General features: G+C 51.4%; 1 protein-coding gene across 1 annotated transcript in view; it reads left to right on the forward strand.

Annotated features, from left to right (window-relative positions):
- The first annotated feature begins 5,025 nt into the window (after positions 1-5,025).
- CORO1C (coronin 1C) overlaps positions 5,026-21,792 on the forward strand; it is a 57,744-nt gene continuing 40,977 nt past the window's right edge. The window contains exons 1-2 of the mRNA XM_019507202.1: positions 5,026-5,105; positions 9,196-9,395. Of these exons, the coding sequence (XP_019362747.1) occupies positions 5,102-5,105; positions 9,196-9,395 (204 nt within the window). The 5' untranslated portion in view covers positions 5,026-5,101. The remainder of the gene's footprint in view (positions 5,106-9,195; positions 9,396-21,792) is intronic.

Raw genomic sequence — 21,792 nt, forward strand, 5'->3', positions numbered from 1 at the left:
TAGATATCAGGAGGCGATATTTCACGGTCAGGGCGGCTAGGATCTGGAACCAACTTCCAAGAGAAGTGGTGCTGGCTCCTACCCTGGGGGGCTTTAAGAGGAGGTTAGATGAACACCTTGCTGGGGTTGCTTGACCCCAGTACTATTTCCTGCCATGGCAGGGGGTTGGACTCGATCTGCTCAGGTCCCTTCCGACCCGACCAACTATGAAAGAACTGGCCTTTTCAGAATTGATTTAAAAAGCTAGGAACATTGTTATTGATCTTATTTCTGTGCATCTGCGTGTTAGCACTTGCATTTTGATCCAGATACGACCTGACGGCATCCCTTCATGTTTGAGGCCGCATACCCAAACAGGAGCTATTTCTCTCTCATTACTGACAGAATCGCCAAACACTTTGCTGGGGGAGGGCTTATTTGTGGTAGTGTAATCTCCCACTGAGCTGCAATGAGGAAACCGGTACATGCTTCCGGTTGCATATTTTGGCCGTTTTGAATGCAAGGTGAAGGATTTTGCAGAATGATCTCAGGTCTTTGCTCTTTGCCTTCCAGCTCCAGGCTGTGTCCGTATCCTCCAGCCCGCCGTATTTAATGGCTTTCTGTGCATTCATCGCTATGGCAGTAGGCAAATGACACGGATTGAATGTGGCCGGACAATGCTGTCTTTTCTGGTTAATGATCTTAAATCGCCCTCGATAGAAATGGCCTGCCGAGGGCCAGCATTATGTCAGCAAGGTGTAGGTAGGCTCTGTAATGCCGCTAACCACAGGCTCTCCCAAGGAAATTAATTGCACAGCCAGAAACCCTCCAGTGGAAACGCCCAGCGTGCGGTAGCAAAGGCCTGTTCGCAGCAGCGCTCGAGATCTCTGCTTCAGTGCAGCATACCTCGAGCGGTCTCTAAGGAAACCACCCAGGCCCTGCTACCATACGTATGAGAATTAAGCAATACTGTACTGCGCTTTCTTCATCCGCAGCTCCCCAGATGCCTATGGGAGCAGGGAGCAGAGTGGTACTAAGCAGATTAAAACCTATGCTGGGTGGATGGGTGGGATTCCTCTATCCTGGAGTGCGCCTGCCTTTCTAACCCAGCTGTGGGTATCTCATGGAAAAAGTGCGGTCTTTGAAACACAGGATTGGGTGTTGGGGTGTTTCCCCCTTCATTCCCGCTTCTGCTTTTCCTGCGCAAGCTTGGACGGACCGCAGAACCGTCAGCGAGACAGGAACGGCCGAGTCCAGTGAGGTTTAAATCTGCTTGCAAAGCACTTTGCACTGTGCACTCCTTCCAGCCAAGGAGCTGGGAGCATGTGCTGTGGATGTATTGGGTGCTGCGCAGCCAAACGGCTTAGGAAGGGCTGTCCCAAAGCAGGCCCACCCTCCGTTCGCTGCTGGAAGGCAGTGCTGGCTACCTTTCCCCCCCAGCCCATGTTCAAGAGGAAAGCTCATATTGAAGAAACACCAGGCAGCTCAAGCCTTGATAAAACCCACTGCCACTTAAAGGATGCAGTAGTGGGAAGATGCATTCCTCTCCCAGATCCTTAATGAGGGTGCAGTGCTGCTCCATTTCTCTGACCAGCTTTCAGCGCAGGGATCGATAGTCCTTGTTAAGGGTCTAACATTCCCCATCTATCTTCCAATGCAGGCCTCATCTTGCTTTGAGAGCGATGACTGGCCTTAGCCTCCTGCGGGCAGCGAGCTGGCTGCTTTGGGATGGATTGTGCAATGTCTGCTCAGCTACAGGAGGTCTGTCCCTGCCTCTCCACCAGTTACGCCAGCCTCTTCTGCCACTCTGCGCCTCCCCAAACTGACCCACAAAGCTGTTGGCATCCTTTACAACCCTCTTAAGGCTCACTGGTGGAAGTCCTCTCTGCTAAATAGCTGGGCAGAAGGGTGACTGGGCATCACATTGAAGTCAGTGTTTCTGTGATTAAAAACTCCAGTGTGTGTGTATGGATGTATGCACACAGGCACAGATGTGTGCACATGTCTATATTGTGCTGCATGCTAAAGAAGACTTAATGTGGTTGCAATGTCAAGCCCCAAAGCTGGGAATGTGCCAGCATTAAGGTTGGTGCAGCAACCTTTTGTCAGCCCCCTGGCATGATACAACCATGCTTTTTCATCCCCCAAACTCCCATCTTGCTCAGGCTGGATTGCACTGGCTGTAATCCCTGGGTGCAATTCTTGTGTCTGATTGTACAGGGGGAGGTCAGCCTAGATGATTGCAGCAGTTTTTCTTGCCTTAAACCCTAAACAGTTCCCTTATCCTCAGTGCTCAGCATGTGGCTCTAGGCTGTGTTTGCTGCTTGCTAGTCCAACTCCACGCTGAAGACCGCATTATTCATTTTCTCGTGAGTTTTGCTACAGTGCTCATTGCTCGTAGGATCCGAGAGCATCCCAGGTATCGATGGATTCATCTGCCTGGCATCCCTTTCCAACAAAGGTGTTAGTGCTTGTGTTTTGCACTAAAGCACAGCATGCTTAATTTTTGGTGCATGCTTGGTCTTAGGACTTTGCAAGAACTTTGCTAGGCTTTCCCTGAGCTCAGCTGCAGCTCAGCACTTCTGCTTGTTAGACCTCAGAAAAAAGAGGAACATCCCGAGAGCAGCCTGCTTGCGTAAAGCCTGAGCGAAGGGACTTAGCATCGAGGCTGGAACCTACAGTCCTTCGCTAACTGAGCTGAGGGAGGAACTGATGGCAGTAGTAGGTTGTCACCCTTAGCATGGATTGATTGGTTGTCAGTGGGTATCGTTGGTATTTGTTGGCAGTAGAGAACTGATGAGAGTCAAGGAGCTTGAACTCCATTTCTGGCTGTAGAGGCTACAGCTTTCTCTCCACGTTTCTCCCCTCCACCCCCAAATTTTACCCTTTCTGCCCCCTCCCCTTCAAGTTATTGATGACCCCAGACCCATCTCTTCCCCACTGCTCATCCCAGCCCATCAGGCAGACTCTCAACCTGGTCTCCATCCTGCCACTTCTCTGTGCTCAGCCATTCCCAGTCTCCTTCTGTCCCCTGCCCGCTCCCCTCGCTATCCCAACTCCTTGTCTGATCTAATCTCTGTCCCAGCGGCCCCCAGTTGCCCCTTGCCTATGTTTCCCACTTCCAGTCTAACCCCCCACTCCTCGGGTGCAGCTCAGCATCCTCATCTGTCCTTTGCACCCTGACTCTTCATCAGCTCTGCCTCCTCTCCCCCACTGGTCCTCAAGCCCTTGTTTTCCACACTTGATGGAGACACCCAGCATGGAAAACTTCATCCCACACCACTGAGAATCGCCCAGGTATAAGCAGGACCACAGGATCTTATTGCTTGAAGCATTGGGTAGCCTCAATTGCAGACGGTGCTTGACACTATATTCAATGGTCTCTCTGCTTCCTAATTTTCACACGTTTTTTGTCATCTTTCGTGGTAAGGAAGGACCGGGTCTAACTCCACAAAGATCTGGCGCTGGAGGTTTCATCCATAAAACATTTCACTGGAGGAGGGGAGGAAAAACCCCAAACCCCACCTTCTCTCCTTTGCATCGGCAGTACCAGCCTTGTGCAAGAGATCCTGCAACTCCGCTCTTCTCTCCTGTTGGCTTTTGAATGGCATTTTCTTCTTTTTTCTTTCCTGGCCTCTGGCTTGCCTCAGTGTTTTAAATTGGCCATTTGTTTGGTGCGCCTTTCTCTCCAAAGGGCCCGCGTCCACATGGGCTGAGCAGGATTTTGCCGTTAGTGGGGGTTTTCCTGTCCGTGTTCCCTCACAGGATGTGTTTCCTTTTGCAGAAAGCCGGCTGAAAACCCTCCAAGCCACAGGCATACATCTGTTGGGCTCTTTAGACAGATAAGTCCTTCATAAACAGGAAAAGGGGCAAACCCGAGGACACACCGATGGCAAACGGGCTTCGTTTTGGAGCACGAGGGGTCTATGTGACCCCTGGACGCGGCCATGAGAGCTGCTTTGGGGGCCTTAGCTTTAAAAAGTTGAAGGCTGCCCATCCTGGTGTGCATTGTAAGATGCTCTGTATTATAAAGCGGTACTTTTTTGCACTGAATTTTCAAGCAAAATTAAACTGCCCCCCCGAGCCCTGCAGCTGGGAATGATGGTGTTTAACCCTCTTTAATTGTACTTTCTCGAGGCAGATATCCCCTGGTGAAGGAGCACACCTCGATCTCCCCTTCCTGCTCCTTTGATCGCAGGCGCAGCGCTGCTAATGAGTCCCCTCCGGCGAAGACCTCCGTGGCTCTTGGGCAGCACGTTACAGCATCTTTCCTCCAGCGAGAGCGTTGCCCGACTGTTGAAGCCGCTTCTGGCCCAATGGAGAAACAAAGGGCATCTTCACGATGCTCTCTTTCTCGCTCTCGCCCGTTAAGGAATTCAACAAATTAGTCATTCACCAGGGGTCCCCCGTCATTAGCTTGAATTAGCCAGGTCCCGCTCCACTTTGCATATATGATAAAGGGCTGAATCGGGCTATTCAGGCACCAGCCCCAGAGGTGCAAAAAAGGATCCCTTTGGCCAGAGAGTGTAACTTGAGGCTTTTTCTTTTCCCGGTTGTCCTCTCTTTCTGCAACCGAAATCACCCTGGTAAGAGAACCAGGGGCGCTTGGACTGCAGCTGTCATTTTTCTTGTCTGATCGCAGGGGGAAGGGAAGCTTTGCTGCTGTTGGGTATGGAGAAACGAATTGCCTGCTCAGTCTTCCTGGGCTTGCAGCAGGGTGGAGACCTCTTTCTGGGATCAAGCTTAACCCTCTCCTTTTTTTTTTTTTTTAATTTTTCACCTGTTCACTTTCTCTGGTGCACCCAAGGATCCACAGCAGCTGCTTTTCCCTGCCTTGGGCCTGCGCGCTTTCTCCTCTTTTTTGGAAAGCAGCCAGATCAAAATGGCTGTGAACCAAAGCCAAGAATCACTCCCTTTGCTATGGAAATGAGGGCTCCACGAGACTGTTCGGCTTGCGTTCATCATAGACGGTTCCTGTTGAGAACGATGCATTTTGGGTGAAGTGGGGGGAGGGAAGGGAAGGGGAGGCGGGCACTGTGGCAAAGGTGTGCGTTTGAGCCAAACGCGCCTGAACGAAGACATTGGATTCAGCAGTCTGGAGTCCTTTTGCACTGGTGAAACGATGGGTAATTTTTTTAAAACCCCTTTGTCTTGATGAAAAGGAGGGAAATTGGGTGGCATCCTTTCACCATGGGGAGAAGGGAATTTCTTAGCGGGTGGGAGAAGAGCAGGGGGTATCAGGCCAGCGTGCTGGAGAACGGATGCTGTTGGGAGTGAGCAAGTGGAGAAAAGTGGGGTTGCTGCCTGAGCTGTAATGATAACGTCTCTGTTCCCAGGCTCTGAGCGGACACATTGCAGAACTGCACACACAGCATGTGGAGCTGGGGCTGTCCAGGGTTGGGACTGCCTGAGCACAGGCTAGAAACTGGCTTTACCTTGGCTAAAGCTTTTGATTGAAGCTTTGGCAAGCAGCGAGGTTGAAGGGGGCAGGAGGCGGGGCAATTGTGGGCTTGCAAAGTCCTTGTGAAAACGTATCACCTTGCACCACCGACCCGCTCGCCCGTCTCGCCCTGTACGTGAGCCACTTCTGACTCATTGCTGCAGAGATCCTGGGAGGTGTGTCGCCAGGTAGGCTGGAGCAGTGCCAAGCATGAGTGCTTGCTGTTCTGCCTGGATATTGCAACACGCAGTGCCTTCTGAGCACACCCCTCCCCGACTTCGCCCAGCTTGTGGATTTGCTTCATTCTTGGGCATGTTGTTTGTTAGCGGCCTGGCTAGCTGGGAAGCGATTTGGCAGCGGAGAGGAGGAGGCTTCGTCAGCCTTAGAGCAGCTGGTTAGAAAGAATTCCAGGAGCAGGATATGGCTCTGTATTATAGCATTGCCAGGTCATTGTCTTTACGATGCATTTTAACTGAAGCTCAAGCCTCGAGGTGCCCTTGCTCAGGGTGTGTCTTCTGTCCTTTGCATATGGGACGGAGAGGCTAAGTAACTTGGCAGAGGTCACTCTGCTGTTTGGTGGCAATGGTGGGATTGCACCTGGGGTCTCCCGAAGCAGCCCCACACTCAAAGCATTCAGCACGTGCCTCTGAATGGCGGCAGTTGAGTTTTGCAGGGCATTTCTCCCAAGGGTAAGAGCAACATCGTGGTGCACTTCCACCTTGAGTTATTACCGTATTTACCTGAATCTAAGATGACTTCAAATTTAAGATGACCTCTGCCCCCCCCCCATAATTATGTTCTAGACCTGCAAAATTGTTATAATGTTTCATGTCTCAAATCTAATTACTGCAGGGTCATCTTAAATAAGTAGTTGAGTAGTTGTGGTATTTCACCCAAGAGACTAGTCTGGAAGCCTACCAGGTGGAAGTGACTGTGTACCTGGATGTGTGATTATATATTTATAAAAATAAAACCTGAACTGCTCCATTGGGGCTGCTCCGCAGAGTTTAGCGTGACCACTTACATTGCTGCAATAAACTGCGAGCATGAGAAATTATCAGTGTTTGTGGGTGACTTGAGGCTTTCCTGCTAATATGCTAATCTGGGCAGAAGAGAAGTTGCTGCTACCGGCCTTGTGATGGTGTAATGTCAAACTTGTGTCAGGTTTTTATTTTGCAATAGCTTCCTCTTTGCTCTAAATTATGTGCAGTAACAAATGGTTTGTGCATTAATTTTCAGCTGCAGTAATTCCAGTTAGTCATTTTCAGTTTGTAAATCCCAAGAAGAAACACCCAAGGATGCTAATTCTTAGCTTTTTCTCATAGCACTTTTCAGCCCTAGGTTTCCAGTTGCCTGCAAAATTTACAGCTGTTTTCTTTTAAGCTACAGGAGTTCTTAATAAAGCGCCATTTGTGGCACTTCTGTAGCTTAAAAGCAGCTAACTCATTTGGAGAAATGTAGCAGGTCCCTGCCAGAAACGGCCCGTCTCTAATCCTCTTTGTGATAGGTAAGGCCCTTTGTATTGCCTTAAATAATCACTTGGGATTTCTGGCTGAGTAGCAGAGACTCAAGAATAGGCAAACTGCAGCGGAGGCGGTAGGTGGGTTGTGCTCTCGGACAGAGAAAAGACCCTGGGAAGCCGAGCTGTCAGTGTTCCAGGTCATCCCTCGTGTGCTTTCGGGGAGAGGGAAAGCCAAACTATTTGGGCAGCTACACGATGATCTTGGTGGAAGCTGAAATCACAGTAATGAGAATTTTTTTTAAAAGCAACTGTCTAGACCGGATGGCTGAAAAGACTTGGACTGAAATAGAGAGCCGTTTACCTCCAGGTCACTGGCGTGAACTTGGTTCGGGTCATCAGTGGCTGAAAGTCATTACCATCCGACAGCTGCTTGGCCTGCATGAAAGCAGTTGGTGGTCTCTGCTCTGCTCCGAGATGGACAGATGTCCACCTTGCAGACATCGCCAGCCTCATTGGCACATTTCTTATCAGGCTTTGCATAGAAACCCGGGAGCGACTGGGCCCCTCTGATATAGCAGCTTGGGGGAACTGGGGCTGTTGCCTTCCTGTCTTCAAGCTTTGCTGTCCAGGGCTCTGCCCTGCAGCTTTTATACCAATATTACAGGCTCCTTTGAACATCACGTTATGGTCTGTATCCTGTGCAGATTTTAAAACTGGGGGCAAGCTGGCCCTGGGTCTGCTATGCTCGTAGTCTTTAGTGCTTCGGCATTCAACAGAAACGCTAAGGGTGTTGGAATTGTGCAGGAAAGAAATACGCTGTCGAGAATATTTCCTGTTTTCCATGGAAATTGGAGGCGTCTCATTATATAATTGACTGGCTAGTAAAGCTGCAAGACACTTAGCAGACTTTTTTTTTTCTTCCTTTTTTCCAATGGTGTATCTACTGCATGACTGCTTGGCCAGTTCTGATGGGAGCTTTCTTCTGGAAGCATGACTCGTTAACTATTTAGCACACAGACGTGACAAAGTAGGTCCTTTTTAAACCTACCTGGAGGTGCGTTTGCACACAGGTGCGTGACAGCGAGTCTTGCATCTTTTCTGATTGCAGAGAGGTTGTGTGCACACGTACGTTGGCACATGCCAAACCTCTCTGGGGTGTGCAAAGCTTTTCAGACCTTCACTTCCCTTTCAAAAGATCAGAGCCCAGGTGAATTTCCCTGTCCTTTTTGCTGAGTTAGGAACATATGGGCTGGCAAGCTTATGGCCGGACCCTTAATTTCTGTTGTTGCAGAGGTGGGACACTTCAGAAGCTACATGGAGGCCCTGCCTTCCCTGTGAAGGCACAAACTATGATAGAGAAAATACACAGTGGGGGAAATCCTTTGCTGTTTTCAGATGAAGGGTCCAGAAGTTGCAAATGCAGAAAAATAAGACAGTCTCCCTTTTCCCTTGAGAGCTGACCGTTCTTGGAATTTTTGCCTTCCCGGCGGGGGGTGGGGAGCTGGATTTTTCCATGGCAGTCGACTTCCCTCTGAAGTCGACTGACACGGGACCCAGGTCCTGCTGAAAAAGTATTTTCTCAAGAGGAGGAGCAATGCAGATGCACTCAGAGACAGCTTGAGCCAGTAGCTTGTTTCCATTACCCCTCCCTGCTTAGGAAGCTAATTTTATTATTTTTAATGAGATTTTGGAGGCCGACTAAAGAACGGGAAGCTAGCTAGCATGCAGAACCACTTCACAGGAATACCACTTTCTCAGAGCTCACAGTTGAGCAACAGCTTCTGGACCCTGTCTGACTTGAAAGCCGAATATGTTCAATCTAAAAACCAGGCAGTTTCCCCCATTTCCTTACCCTCCGCAAGCCATTTTCAAACATGGGCATTTTTTCCTTGGAAGGGCATGCTGAGCTGGGTGCTGCTCTTGCGGTACTAAGATGGACATGATGGCAACGGGTGGAGGGGGGGAGAAGGTTGTCTGTGGCAAATGAGTCTTGCGGTTTTTGGTGTGGACCGTGGTATGTCTTGAAAGCATCTGGTAGCGCTGGACATGACTGCATGGATTTGAAGCCTTATATAGAGCTTTAAATCCATCTGCAGTTAGCATGGTTTGAAGTATAAGTGGGTAGAGCATGAACATATGTAAGGAGAGGAGGGATAAGCGAGAGCCGCTGCATCTCCTGCAGCGCGTGGAGCTTGGCTGGTGTTCTTGGGTGGGAGCAAGGATAGCCAGAGGGATGGCTTGTAGAAAGAAAAGACTGGTCCACGTGCACCCTGCAGGCCTAGTCCTTCTGACCTTCTTGCTCTTTCCCCTGCAGACACCATGAGGCGAGTGGTACGACAGAGCAAATTTCGGCACGTGTTTGGCCAAGCCGTGAAAAATGACCAGTGTTATGACGACATCCGGGTTTCCCGCGTCACCTGGGATAGCTCTTTCTGTGCGGTCAACCCCAAGTTCGTGGCGCTCATCGTCGAAGCCAGCGGCGGCGGAGCCTTCCTGGTGCTGCCCCTGCACAAGGTAAGTGCAGTGGGAAGGGGCTGGCTGGGGTCGTCTCAGCCTCGTTTATGGATGGGACGGGGCTAGAGGAACCCCTGCTGCTTCACAGCTGGGTTTGTGAGTGGTAAATGCTAGGTGGAGTCGAGCATGCCTCTGGAATCGCTCCAGTGCTGCCTTTAAATAGAACGCAGTACGAGAATGGCTCGTTTTGCTAATTTGGACCAGCTCTGCATGGAAAAAGCTCCTAATTAGAATGATGTGCTCCCTGTTCGCAAGAGCAACGGTCTGTCTTTTTGCACTGGCAGGCTTTAGCTTTCCAAGCCATCCCCTAGTACCCTGCCGGCCCCAAGTGCTTTGTCCCATTCAGACTGCCTGCATTTGACTAGCTTCGGGGCAGGGTGGCAAGGACGAGAATTGATACTGAGGGAGCGGAGGCTGTAGGATTGCCGGAGGCCCTGTTACCACTGCCGGCAGGAGAGTTTCAGCCTCCAGTCTGGCCCTTGAGGTGAGATAGTTTAGTTGGGGATGCTCCTACCCTGAGCAGTGGGTTGGTCTGTGGGTCCCGTCTCACTGGTGCAGGTACAGCACCAAAATAATGTGCGTGAGCAGATGGGTCCTGCAGCCCTTTCGCAACTCTCCTGCTTTTCCCTCGGAGTGTGTGAGAATGCCTGTGCAGGCTGTCTTGCTGCCCCTCAGCCAGGGTCTGTCTGTCCTCCATGCTAGGCATGTGGTAGGTGAGGCTGTCCCTACCCATCTGATGGGGAGGCATGCTTTGATATCCTCGGCCAGGCACGAGGCAGCGGTATCGTAATAACTGCCTGCCTAGACAATCCACTCATTCCTGTCTTAGGCCTTGCATTCGTCTTATTTATGTAACCCCATAAAGCTGTACAGCCTCTTTCTATAGAAACGCTTAGTCTGCATCCAGAGGAAATGCAGACACAAGAACGCAAAGGGAGATTGTAGCTGGGAGGCATCATAACAATCTTTGCAATTATGGCATGGAAACATATGACGCTTGTCTCAGAGGCAGCAAATTGAAGTTTGTTCCCCAGGCATCGCTTTAAAGGTTCACAAAATATCTCTGTTTTTTTTAATTTTTTTCCTCTTGCCTGAGAGGTGGGGGGGGAAAAAAGCATTCAGCTCTTTCCTTTTGATGCCTTGACTTTTTATCACAGCCAGTTGATAAGTCTCACAATACCAATTACAGCTCTTTGAAAGGAGTTTAGACAACTCGATCCCTTTGTGTGATATCTGTTTAAAGAAAAAATGGGGGGGGAGGTTGGGAAAAAAAGCCCTGAATACATAGTTTGGCTCCAGTGACTCTCATTTCTCTTAGAAAGAGACTCTAGTATTTTGGAAGAAGTCTAAGATTATAATCTCACAGGAGAATATGTTGTTCCAGGATGACTGAGAATCTGAGGGCCCGGAACAGAATGAGAATATCCTGGTCTCCAAGAGTGCGTATGGGAGGGAGAGCGGAGAGGTTAGCAGGGGGTTATCTCTCTAAAATTATAACTCTAGCTCCAGGCAGATATTTGAAAGAGTAATAGAGGTAGCTGCAGCTGATCCAAGTCCTGCGGTCCGTCTGGCTACTGCCGCTTGTCAGAACCTAATGGCTGATGCAAGGATTTCCGTGCTTACAGAGGGACTGGCCATGTCAGCAGTTAGTGGTTGGCTTATACCACAAAGCAAGAGAGTTTTTTAGTCTTTCTGAAAACAAAACACAAACAAAACGGTGTAGGGTGTGCATGTGTGTGTATACAGTCCTTGGCAATCCCATGCTGCAAGGTCGGCAGTGCCTGGAAGTGGAGACTTCCATCTGCGAGCTGTGTGTCATGTAGGACTTGCCACATTTGCCTTTCCAGTATTATAAAAAAAAATAATAATTAGGGTTTGAAGGGGTCTCAGGAAGTCCCTTCTAGTCCAGTTTCACGGGCCGTTCTGCAGTTCGTGTACTATGAATGCTGTAACACCTGGGTGCTTCTGTACCTCTGCTGCAACCTTCATTGTTTTTTTGGGGGGAGGGTTGCGTTTATGTCTCTGTTGTGACCCTCCTTTTGCTTCGCTCTAATCTAATGGCTCCACCGTCTTCAGCCTCTTCTCTCGGGTCAGTCCTGGCTTCTCATAGTTTTCTTTGCCCATTTCTGGGACTCCACCTCTTTTTGGCACATCTCTGGGGAGAGGGTCACCAGAGTCGCACTGATTATCCAGGTGGAGGGTCCATCGTTGGTACCCAGGGCTGGAACTGATGTCTTGGGTTGTGAAATCCTGTCCCCCGTTATCCCGGGCAGCACATGGTAGAATCCCTCTCATTTAAAAAAAACAAAAAAACAAAAAATCAAACTGTGGCTTGAAACTTGTTGGGTTTATTGCCTCTGCTGTGACTGGCAGGATGTCCCAGAACTTCTCCCCTCCTGGGTAGAAGCGCTCTTAGAGTCTCCATGCTAAATTTATTCCTGGCCAGTTTCTGCCCAAACGTTTGTTCATGTGCCAGGGCCGCCCTTTGCCTCAGATAGCCTGTCTACTCATGTACTTCGAGAGCAATCCTATCCCCTCCAGCCTTTGTTCTGCTACTCTAAACAAGCTGTCTCCTCTCAGGAAGTTGGCACTCCGCTCTCCAGGTCATCCTTGTAGCCCTTTCTCCGCTCCTGTCCCAGCTTGAATTCGCTTTTCCTGTGCCTGGTGCTCCAGGGGAGCTCTCACTGGCGCCTTGGGTGGTTGCATCCACGCTCGCCTGTCTGCTAGAAACACCTCCCTGGTGCATCCTTTTCCCCGGCGTTAATAGCTTTGTCCACTCATTGCTTGTCCACTAATGCACCCAGGTGTGTCTTCGGTCCCCGTCATTCCCTCCTGGAGATGGATGGTGGAAGCTCTGCCCAGTGACCTTCCTGCAGCCTGGCACGTCAGATGACTACGTACGCAGCCCTATTTGCCCTTTTAGCCAGCTCCGTCCCTTTGCTAGTTCCATGCATTTGCCTCGCGACCTCTCTAATATCCTCTCTTTTCTTCTTTCCACATCCTAATGTCTCATTTTCCTGAGTGCCGTGGCCTGCTGAGCAGGGGGCTTCATGGAGCTGTTCACAGCAGTCTTGCAGTTGTATCCTAGCTGTCCTGTTCGCTTCCAAGCGGGATGAATTTAAATGTCGCTGTTCTAACGAGTCAGACCAGGAAGCAGCCCTTGGTGCAATTCCAGGGAGCAGCCGGGGACAGCCGAGAGCACCCCTGTCTCAATGTCATTGCACCGTAACAATTCAGATTCAGCACTTAGCATGCGGGCCGCTGCGCAGTTCTTTTCATGTTGCTTGACTCTCAGACAGGGTTAGGTTGTATAATTTGGAAAGGAAACAGAGCTGAGTTCCCTACATTTGTGTTTCCCTTTGCATTTCTTGAGTTTAGTCAGGGAGGTTTTTTTTGCCCCCCGTGGTGGGGTCAGTATTTGGCTCTACTCGAGTGGTTACCTGCAGTTGAATGTGGACATTAGCACAGTGGTCAGGGTGGAGGGCGAAAGCGTGTTTGGAGCTGAGGCCTGGGTGGTTAGCTGGGAGGGCAGGACCTTGCTTTATCAAGGCATCTTTCTAGCAGTGGCATAGAGGAAGGGAAAGGGTTTGGATCTCCTCCTTCATCCCGCAGCATTTCTGTAGGTTGCTCTCACCTGACGGGCTGCATGAAAGAGCCGAGCTGCTGCAAGCGGGCGCTGTTTTTCTCTGATTCAGAAGTGAGCAGGTTTCCGGCCCCTCCTCTCCCTCTGGGGCTCTGAATAGTTAGGAGCAAAGCTGCCTCCACACCTCCCCATGTGCAGAAGGTAGCTCGGGAGGCCGACGCCAAGCTGACTCACCCAGGCCAGTCTGGGAGAGCTCGACTCCGGCAGCACCATGTGGAAAGCACCTGGAAGTGTTGCCCCTGCATGCATCATTTTGGTTTACACTAGCTTCTCCAGGATCTGGATTGTGCTGGCTACCACCAGCACAGGGCTCTTGCTGCCTGGCTTTACTCCTTGCTTTTCCAGGCAGGGGCTGAGGACTGAGGTCTCTGTGCACAAGCATGCCAGCTAGCACACCTGAGCAAGTGGAGGAAGAGTGTCACTAGGGGAGAGGCTGGGCTGGAGAGGGATGTGGCTGAAGATGGGCATCATAACCCCTGTGGAAGACCTTCACCCACACACTTGCAGCCAGACGCATGCAGCTATGTTTGAGCAAGGTGTTTTAGAGATGTTTCTGCTATTCTTTGCCTTTCTAAGGGTTGTGCCAAGCTACCTAGGTGGAATATTCTCCCAGTTTGGTCCCGCGGATGTGTTTCTGTCTCTGGCTTCTGACAAAGTCACCTTTGCAAGCCCATTTCAAATTTTTTGAGTCTTCTGACTTATGCTCTGGGGGCGGGGAGCAGAGGAGCCTGCAAAACGCCTCTCTCCCAGCCATTTGGGTTTGGGTAGAGCTTGTTCAGGGCATTCAGGGCCAAAGCTAGATGCCAGCACCTCATCCGAAGATCCAGTCTCATGCGCTGGGGGATGAGCGGGAGCATGAATCGTCCCTGGTGGAAGAGCAGATGCTGATTTGGTCTTGGCTGTAGGGGGTGGGAAGGATGGAAGATCTAAGCAGCAGCATGTGTAGCTTTTCTGCTTATGACTAGATGCAAGGATTTTGCCCTTAGAAACTAGTTCTCTCTTCCTTCAGCTGCCCCTGCTGGCAGATGGCTGTGGGATGGGCTCTCGCGTACTCGTGAGGTTGGACACATGTCTCTGGCACCCGTGCCTCCGTCTGCAGCAGGTGGGACCTCACCTGGAAAGGTTCAGAGTGGGATGATAATGATTCACCTGCTCCAGGTGCCTTAGGTCAAATCCTTGTGGGGTCAGCTCCATCTGCTGGCTTTCTGGGCTGAACGTGGATTTGAACTGCTCCAGCGCGCTCGGTTCGGTCAGAAAGGGCCCCGATGCTCTCTGCAAGAGATGGGGCTCGCTCCAGCAGGCACGGGCTTTGCCCTGGCCCTTGTGTGCCAGCCGCGCGTTCCTTGCTAGCGTCTGTGGCCAGGTAGGAAGCCACATGCTTTGGGGCTGCAATGCAGGTCCTTTGCATCCCCTCCCCACACTTGGGGGTATGAGCCCGGTCCTTTGCACAGGTGTAACGTGGATGGTGGGTGTGCACGGAGCGGGGAGGAAAGCGAGCGGCAGGTGCTGGATGACAGCTTCCTTGCAATGACAGCCTGACAGTGGGGCGGCCTCTGTGCCACAGGTAGCACCGGCGTATGGCTTTTCCCATATTTCCAAATAAAATGAGTCACTAGGGTATGGAGCCGGGGCCAGGAGACCCCTGCAGCTTCCCCGGGTGGGGGCTGGTTTGCAACGATGCCATGTGGCTGGGGCTCTGCCTCGGCAGACGGATGCCAGGGCTGGGTCCCCGCCCCATTGCACCCCGGAGCTGCCGAGCCGTGCGTTTTGTGCAGCGCCCATCTCCCTGGCCCTGCCTCCGCCGCTGCCGCCTTGCACTGATATGTCTAACGGCAGCTGGCACGGCAGGGCTCCAACAGTGGTTTTTACCTTATATGGTCATTCCAGCTCTTTGGGCTGTCAGATGTCCCGAATCGTTTCCACCCTCGCCTTTGATTGGCCGCGCCGGGCTGGGCCCGGGAGCGCGGTGGGAGAGGGTGCAGGCGGGGAGAAGCCCCCCTGAGTTAACTCTTAGCTGCCGGGGTGCTCGCCGGGGTGCTGACAGCATGGCTGGGTGCGGGGGTTTATCCCCAGGCCGTCTGATCCCCCGATTTGTGGGGAAGGGGTGAGGGAGGGAGTCCCTGTCTCTGCAGTGTCGGAGGGAGGGATGCAGCCGAGGGCTGGGATTGCAGAGAGAGAAAGCTGCTCAGGATTACAGCCTCCCCGTCCTCCCTTCCTTTGCACTTGAATTACACCCAGCTGGCTTAAAACCCCAGGGGTGCCTGGAGTAGGGCTGGGCTGCCGGTGTCACCCCGTCCCCAGGGCTCCGAGGGAAGGGGTGACGGGGTTCCCGTGAGTGACAGCTGAGCGAAACCCCCAGTTTCCGTTTTTATTTAGACCAGCTGGCGGGAGGCGCAGCGGCTTGCGCTGCTCTCCCTGCTTCCTGCCAACCCCGGGGGAGGGTGGAGACCATCCTGAGGGCCCCCCTCCAGCTGCTGAGTGGGTGGAGGTGCGTGGAAACCAGAGGCCTTGCAGTCTGGCCGCGCTCATGCCGTCCTCCAAGCAAAGCAGATCCCGGCGCGGGGCTGGGAGTGGGAGCCGCGCTGGCGATGCTTGCCGTGCTGGCTAGCCCTCGAAACGTTTTGTCTGGGTTTCCTGTCCTCCCGTGCACGCGCGGAGTCCTCTGGCCAGGTTTCGCCAGTCCCGGCTCTGCAGAGAGCGTGGAGCAGCCTTCTCCGTCCCCCCTTAGATGGGGAGTCTCGCCCCTTGCCTCGGTCTTCAGAGGAGAGCGCTCCCCCTGCCCTGAACTGCCCACAGCTCCGTGCAGATGAGGGTGAGGCCCTGGTTTGTAAGGCTGATAGCAGGGAAGTCACGGAGCCCGGCTCCTCTTCCTCTCCCTGCAATCCTCCTTAGGTGCTGCTTTCCCTAGAGCGTGCCAGCGCGAGGGATGCTGCTGCTGGCTGTCCCCGCTGTCCTCGTCCCAAGAGCAAAGCGCAGCCGGAGATGATCACCCTTCAAACACGAAACCTCCTCGCTGTGCAATACTTTGATCTGATTTTCTTACCCTGGGCATCACCTTGGGTGTGCGGGAGCGGACCCTCCCATCCAGCTGAACTTCCCTGATCTTTATTGCGGTTCACCTACTCAGAGAGCATCGTTCAGAGCGCTCTCCCTTGCCGTGGGCCCAATGCTGCTGCGGTGAGATGCAGGACTGTGCCCACTGCCCTGCTTCCTCGCAGCCTTCCCTGGGTCCCGCGCAGCTGGAACAGGCCGGCGGGTTCTTCTAAGCAGTGTGTGCTGGTCACCCACTGCCACGGGTGATCAGCTGGACTTTGGACTCGGGACCCTTTTTGTGTCTCCAGCCCAAGTGCCTTGCCTGGCTCCCGAATGGATGCAGCGGAAGCTGAACAAGAGTGAGATTTGCCTGCTTCTGTCACTGGGGAGGAAAAGGATGATCTGGGAAATGGCCATCTGATCTTGACAGATGGCCCCTGCTCTACAGAGGGGTGGAAACCTCCTGTGTTTCCTGCTGTAGTGGGGGCCGTGATGTGTGCACAGCTCTGGGCTTGGCACGCTATCTTGGGATGTTTTCTGTCCGTGCGTCTAACAAAGGAATCGGACAGACATTGGCTCTTCCCAGCTCTCCCAAACCTTTACAAAGGGGAGTGGTTGCAAAAGGGTCTCTTCCCTTCACTTGAGCTGATCTCTCCTAAGAAGGGAGGCTGCAGTCACCCTAAGTAAAGTCTTTGAGAGAGGCGTCTGCTGGCGGTTCCTTGTGCACGTGACTGAGGGCTCGCTTTTATTAGCATTGTCCTTTACGTGCTTGGCTGCTCCGGCTGGCTTTAAACGTGTGGCATTTCCCTGGAAACCCCGAGCAGGCGAGGGCCGCCGGAGGCAGCAAACGTGTGGTAGGTGAACGTGCGCCCAAGCAAAAACAGCTCCTCTTCCTGAGCAATATGTCATCCTGCCCGTGGCATGTTGCTCCGTCTCGCCGTTCACCCATGACATCTGTAAGTCATTTGCAATCTCGGCCCTTCGTAATCAGCTGTCCCAGAGCCTAATCCCTTCAGGAAAGATGGAGAAGGGCCTGTCGATCGGAACGACGCACGTGTGAAATAAAACCAGTGCTTACTGCTGTGACGGAGTCGTTGAGTCCTTCTGTCTCCCAGCCATTGAAACAGGGCGCTGATGGAGAGGTCAGAAGGAAAATGATTTATGACTTATTGAAGTTGGGTTGCTATTCGAGGGGTCTCGGTACTTCCACTCTAAACCCTGCCTGTGGAAACATCTCTTTGAGATTGAAACTTGGCACGTGAGGCTGAAGCCCAAGAGAGGAGTTCGTCCCAAGTTCTTGGGGGTTTTTTGCAAAGCTCTTGTCCAGCTGCATGCGTGTCCTCTGCATTTTAGTGGGAAGAGACCGTAATTAAGGCAGTGCTTTTCATTCACATTTTGAAGAAGCTTTGGAGACTTGAAAACACTCTCCCTTATTTTGCATGTAGATGCTCTGTATAGAAGTGGTGACTAGGGCAAATCAGTGGAATAAAGCCTGGCAAATAAACGGAAACCCTGGCTTCTTGTGGTTTGGGGACAAATTGGCACAAGGGGAAACTGGCCTGGTAGCTCGGGAAATGATTCCCAGCGGACTGGATCACTCTCTGTCTGCCCTGCCTTCAGAGAGGTATGCATGTACTTATGACCATGCTGCTGCAGTTGAAGCTGGGATCCTAGTCTACAACCTTGGGCATGTAACATTTACCTCCAAGCTGTAAAACCCAGATGCAAAATTGTGTTTTACAGAAGCAGCTTGAATTCAGCATACTTCCGTGATCTGCCCAGATTTACCTTTGCTCTTTCGTCCATCCTCTTCCCTTCCTGCATTTTTAACAGCCCCAAACTGGTTCGACCTGACTTGAAGCAACAAGTTTAATTGCATATGACTGCTTATGGAGCCTGTGAACTTGGCTTGAGGGTCACCTGGGGAGGGATTTGCTTGGACAGTGCTGGAGTCCTTCCTTGGCTCACTTCCCCACGTATGACAATACCGTGTTGCCTAGCTCAGTGGTCTAGGTCCAGCTGCAGAACAGTTCTCGCTTCCCACCTACCTTGTCCCCCCGCCTTAATTCTCCAGCAGTGATAACTTTACAATGATAATCAATAGCAGCTTCATCCAGAGGTCTCAAACTTCACAAATGTTCACCCTCGGGACATGGGTGCTATACCGATGTCCTTGGATTAGATGCTAAGGTGGCGGGGATGTTGTCAGGGACGTGTGGGGTTGGAGAGCCCACGCTTGAGCCCCCGGCTGCAAGCCCTGCACAAAACACTTGGCTCTCATTTCTTCCCAAGCTCCATTGAGACCATTTTTGGTGGGAGAGATGAGGGTCCAGCTTAAAAACCAGCTGAGATGGCCATTTTCAATTTTAGCAGGGGGTGCAGGGGTTTTCTCCAGAACACCGGAGCAGCAGTTGATTGTCTGCCGGGAACTGAACGCCCAATTCACTGGAATGGGAGTTAGCAGTTTGTTTTGTCTAAATGGTCGCTGTGTGAAAGTAGCTGATTGTTACAGCTAATTTTGTGGAGGATTCTGGGGATTAACATACATTTTCCAGTGCAAAACATCCCTGGAAACTACTGCGGTGATAGAGTCCATTGTCAGCCCTTCTCTCTCTCCCTTCTCGGGTCAGCTGTGAGCACATGGCACGAACAATGAAGTCATCCAGCTGCTGCATTTCTCATCTCCCGGCGGGCATGGGATAAACCTCTTCCCTGAGCTATGCCAGGCTGAGGACTCCTGAAATGCTCTGAAGCATCCCGAGGGGTAGTGCCGACTTCCAGGGCAGCACCGACACGGCGGCGAGGCGCTGCCTTTCTTGCAAATCACATGCTGGTTTTGTGCACGATTCCCACTTTTTTTTTCTCACTGCCCTGAAACGCCATGTGCACCAATAGGCTGCAGAAATAATGCACGATGCATCCAGCTGGCACATGGTGGTGCCTGTAGATTTCTAGGGGACGCTAGGGATATTGATACAGTGGAAATAGGACTCGAGCATTTAGATATAAGTCTCTTTTTGTTCTTGCTGCAGTACATGACAATAGACATTTGGGGAGTAACAGCCCTCGTAAACTGGAGGATTAGCTATGGATGCCTTGGTTGGCTCACTGGGTGACTAATAGCCATTTGTCATGGTCGTGAATGAGCAGCGCAATTTCATTACATCCTCCCCATATTTTTTTATCCTCGCAGCCTCGTGTGCGACCATCTGGTGTAGCCAGAAGCAGGCGTTCTGCGGCCACCGCGGGCTTCCTCGTTGCAGCCGGAGTCTGCGGGACTGGGTTTATTGCAGGGAGAGTGGGGATCAAGTCCAACCACCTCTCTTGGGGGGTGGAAAAAAAGAAGCAGTAGCGCACGGCTAAAGGAGAAATCAGATGGGGCAATTTGCATTTGAAACCCCTGTCTTTGTGCTCTAGCTTCCTTCCCCGAGCCCCTTCCTCAGGGTTCGCATCGCAGAATTGCTGTGGCTTGTGCACTCTGATGCCGCTTCTCTATATTCAGCCATGATTTTACTGATCACAGTGCAAAGTTGGAGGAAGCAGCTGTTGTCCCCACACTTCTTTTTTTTGACCGTAATCCATGAGCGGTCTCCTATGACAAGTGGCAGAGGCACAATGATGAAAGACATTGAATTGATCTCCTAACGGCCTCCGTTTTGGGAACTATTTTTTCTCTGTTATTTATCCACCCCGCGAGACTTAAGGAAAGGCGTTTCCCTCCTGTCAGCCAATAGCTTTTGCTTTAGGATGTGTGAAGCAGCAAAATGCCCTTATTTGGTAAAGTCAACTTGCTACCTGCTGTAGGACTTGAATATTGAGCATGCTGCTAACCTAAGCCACTGCAGCCTGCTAAAAACCTCCATCTTCTGATTTACCCTTTTGGGTTAACTTTCCTTATACGCTCACCGTGGACGAATATCCAGCAAAATACCACAAGTTGTTACCACGAACTATATTGCTGGCCCTAAATGGTAATGGATTAGGAAAAGGATGTAGTTTCTTGTAGCAGGAGTGAACTAATTTTAAGTGGCATATCAACACTTGAGACTTAATGCAAATCCTTAACTAATTAAAAGATTACATTAAAAAAAAACAACAACAAAAAACTCAAAACTGCTGGGATTATGGCAGGCTGCAAACCCGCTGATTTGGCATCCAAGATGCAAACTTTGCAGCAGGCTCGACTCGGACGTTGCTGCCAGACTTTATTTTTAAGAGTTTTAGAAACTTTGAATGTGGTATTTTCAGTGGCTGTTCTCATGCCATGCTCCAAAATGACTGTTTCTAGCATCTTCACCTCTGCGATAATGACACGTTCTGTATTTAATTGATGTGTTCAACACATTTTCATAGTGCTTTTCATGCATGCTGATTCCCCCCTCTCCCCCCAACTAATGGTAATTTCCCTATGGTGTCCCTGGGAAGAATACTTGGTTTTCTCCAAATAGTGAGTCAACTGCAGGGCTGGGATTAGAGCGCAAGGGCTCCTTGTTCCCTGCCTGTGTTCGTTCTGCTTGTTGCTGTCCCGTGTGGTCTTCCTGCTTCTCCTTGGGTGGGAAGGAGATCCGCTCTTGTGCTCCAGACCAGCACATCCACAAAAGCGCATCTCTTATAACAATGATGCCGTCTTTGATAAACTGGTGGAGAAAACCCCCCCAGCTCCACTTCAACTCACCTCTGCCCCAGCAGGCATTAGACTGTGTCCAAGGGCAAATTCCACTGCTGGTTTTAGGAGCATCTCTGGGAAGAGTGCTAAGAGTTGACCATTATAGTCTACTATTGTGGTCTTGTTATAGAAGTGGTACAGAGACAGCCAGGGCTCACATAGCCAGCAGAGAGCAGAGCAGATGTGTGAAGTCGTTAAGCGGAGTTGAAATTGAGCCAGGCCCCTGTATGAAGAGTGCTTTGGCAGGGGTGAAGCCCAAGTCTTTCCCCACCTGGACCCATACTTGACCCAAAACCGCTGGGAAGCACGCTGCAGATGCGAATATGGCAATCCACACGTTTTCTTTGAGGACGTTCCTATCTGGCCGCGAGGCTTCGTGATGCTCCTGCCCAGCTCACCTCTGTGCAGTGCGCAGTGGCTGGAGAGGGGATGTCCTGAGCTTGACTCGGGAGCGGGTAATGGGTTTTATTGTCCTGCAGCAGCGCTGCTGGCTATGTTGGGAGAGCAATACAGTTGGATCAAAAATGTTTTTGAAAAGGGAACAGAAATGTTTTTGAAAAGGGAACCACTCAATCGAATGTGTGTGTGGAAACAGTGCTCTGCGCAGCTCTTCCTCTTTGCCGAGGGCTTAGGAAAAACCCCGTGATTTCCGATGTACTGTGAAAACAGAGTGTTTTTTGTTTGACCGCAGCTCATCAGCTTCACCAAAATGATCAGGCCTCTTTTAGCTGCTTTTGGAGAGCGGCGCAGCCATTTGTACCATCAGCTCTCACGCGCCTCTACATGGGCTTGCGTGGTTATTTTTACCGGTCCTGTTTTGTCAGGACTCTGCAAGATTAGTCTTTTGGACTAACGATAGCTCTGCTACGCTTTGGGGCGCCAGGGGCCACTGCTTTCAATGTAAAGATTGGGTGGCTGCGTGGTCAGCCATGGGAGCACATGTCCCCTTGCACTGGCTGATGCGTGCAGTCGTGCTTTCGAGAGCATGGCTTTTAGCCAGAATCCTTAATAATAAGAAATTAAATTGCGTGCCGGTGCTGCTATGCAGGCGTGCG

Source organism: Gavialis gangeticus, unplaced genomic scaffold (genome assembly GCF_001723915.1).
Source record: "Gavialis gangeticus isolate Ggan-Ray unplaced genomic scaffold, GavGan_comp1, whole genome shotgun sequence".
Classification (NCBI taxonomy): domain Eukaryota; kingdom Metazoa; phylum Chordata; order Crocodylia; family Gavialidae; genus Gavialis; species Gavialis gangeticus.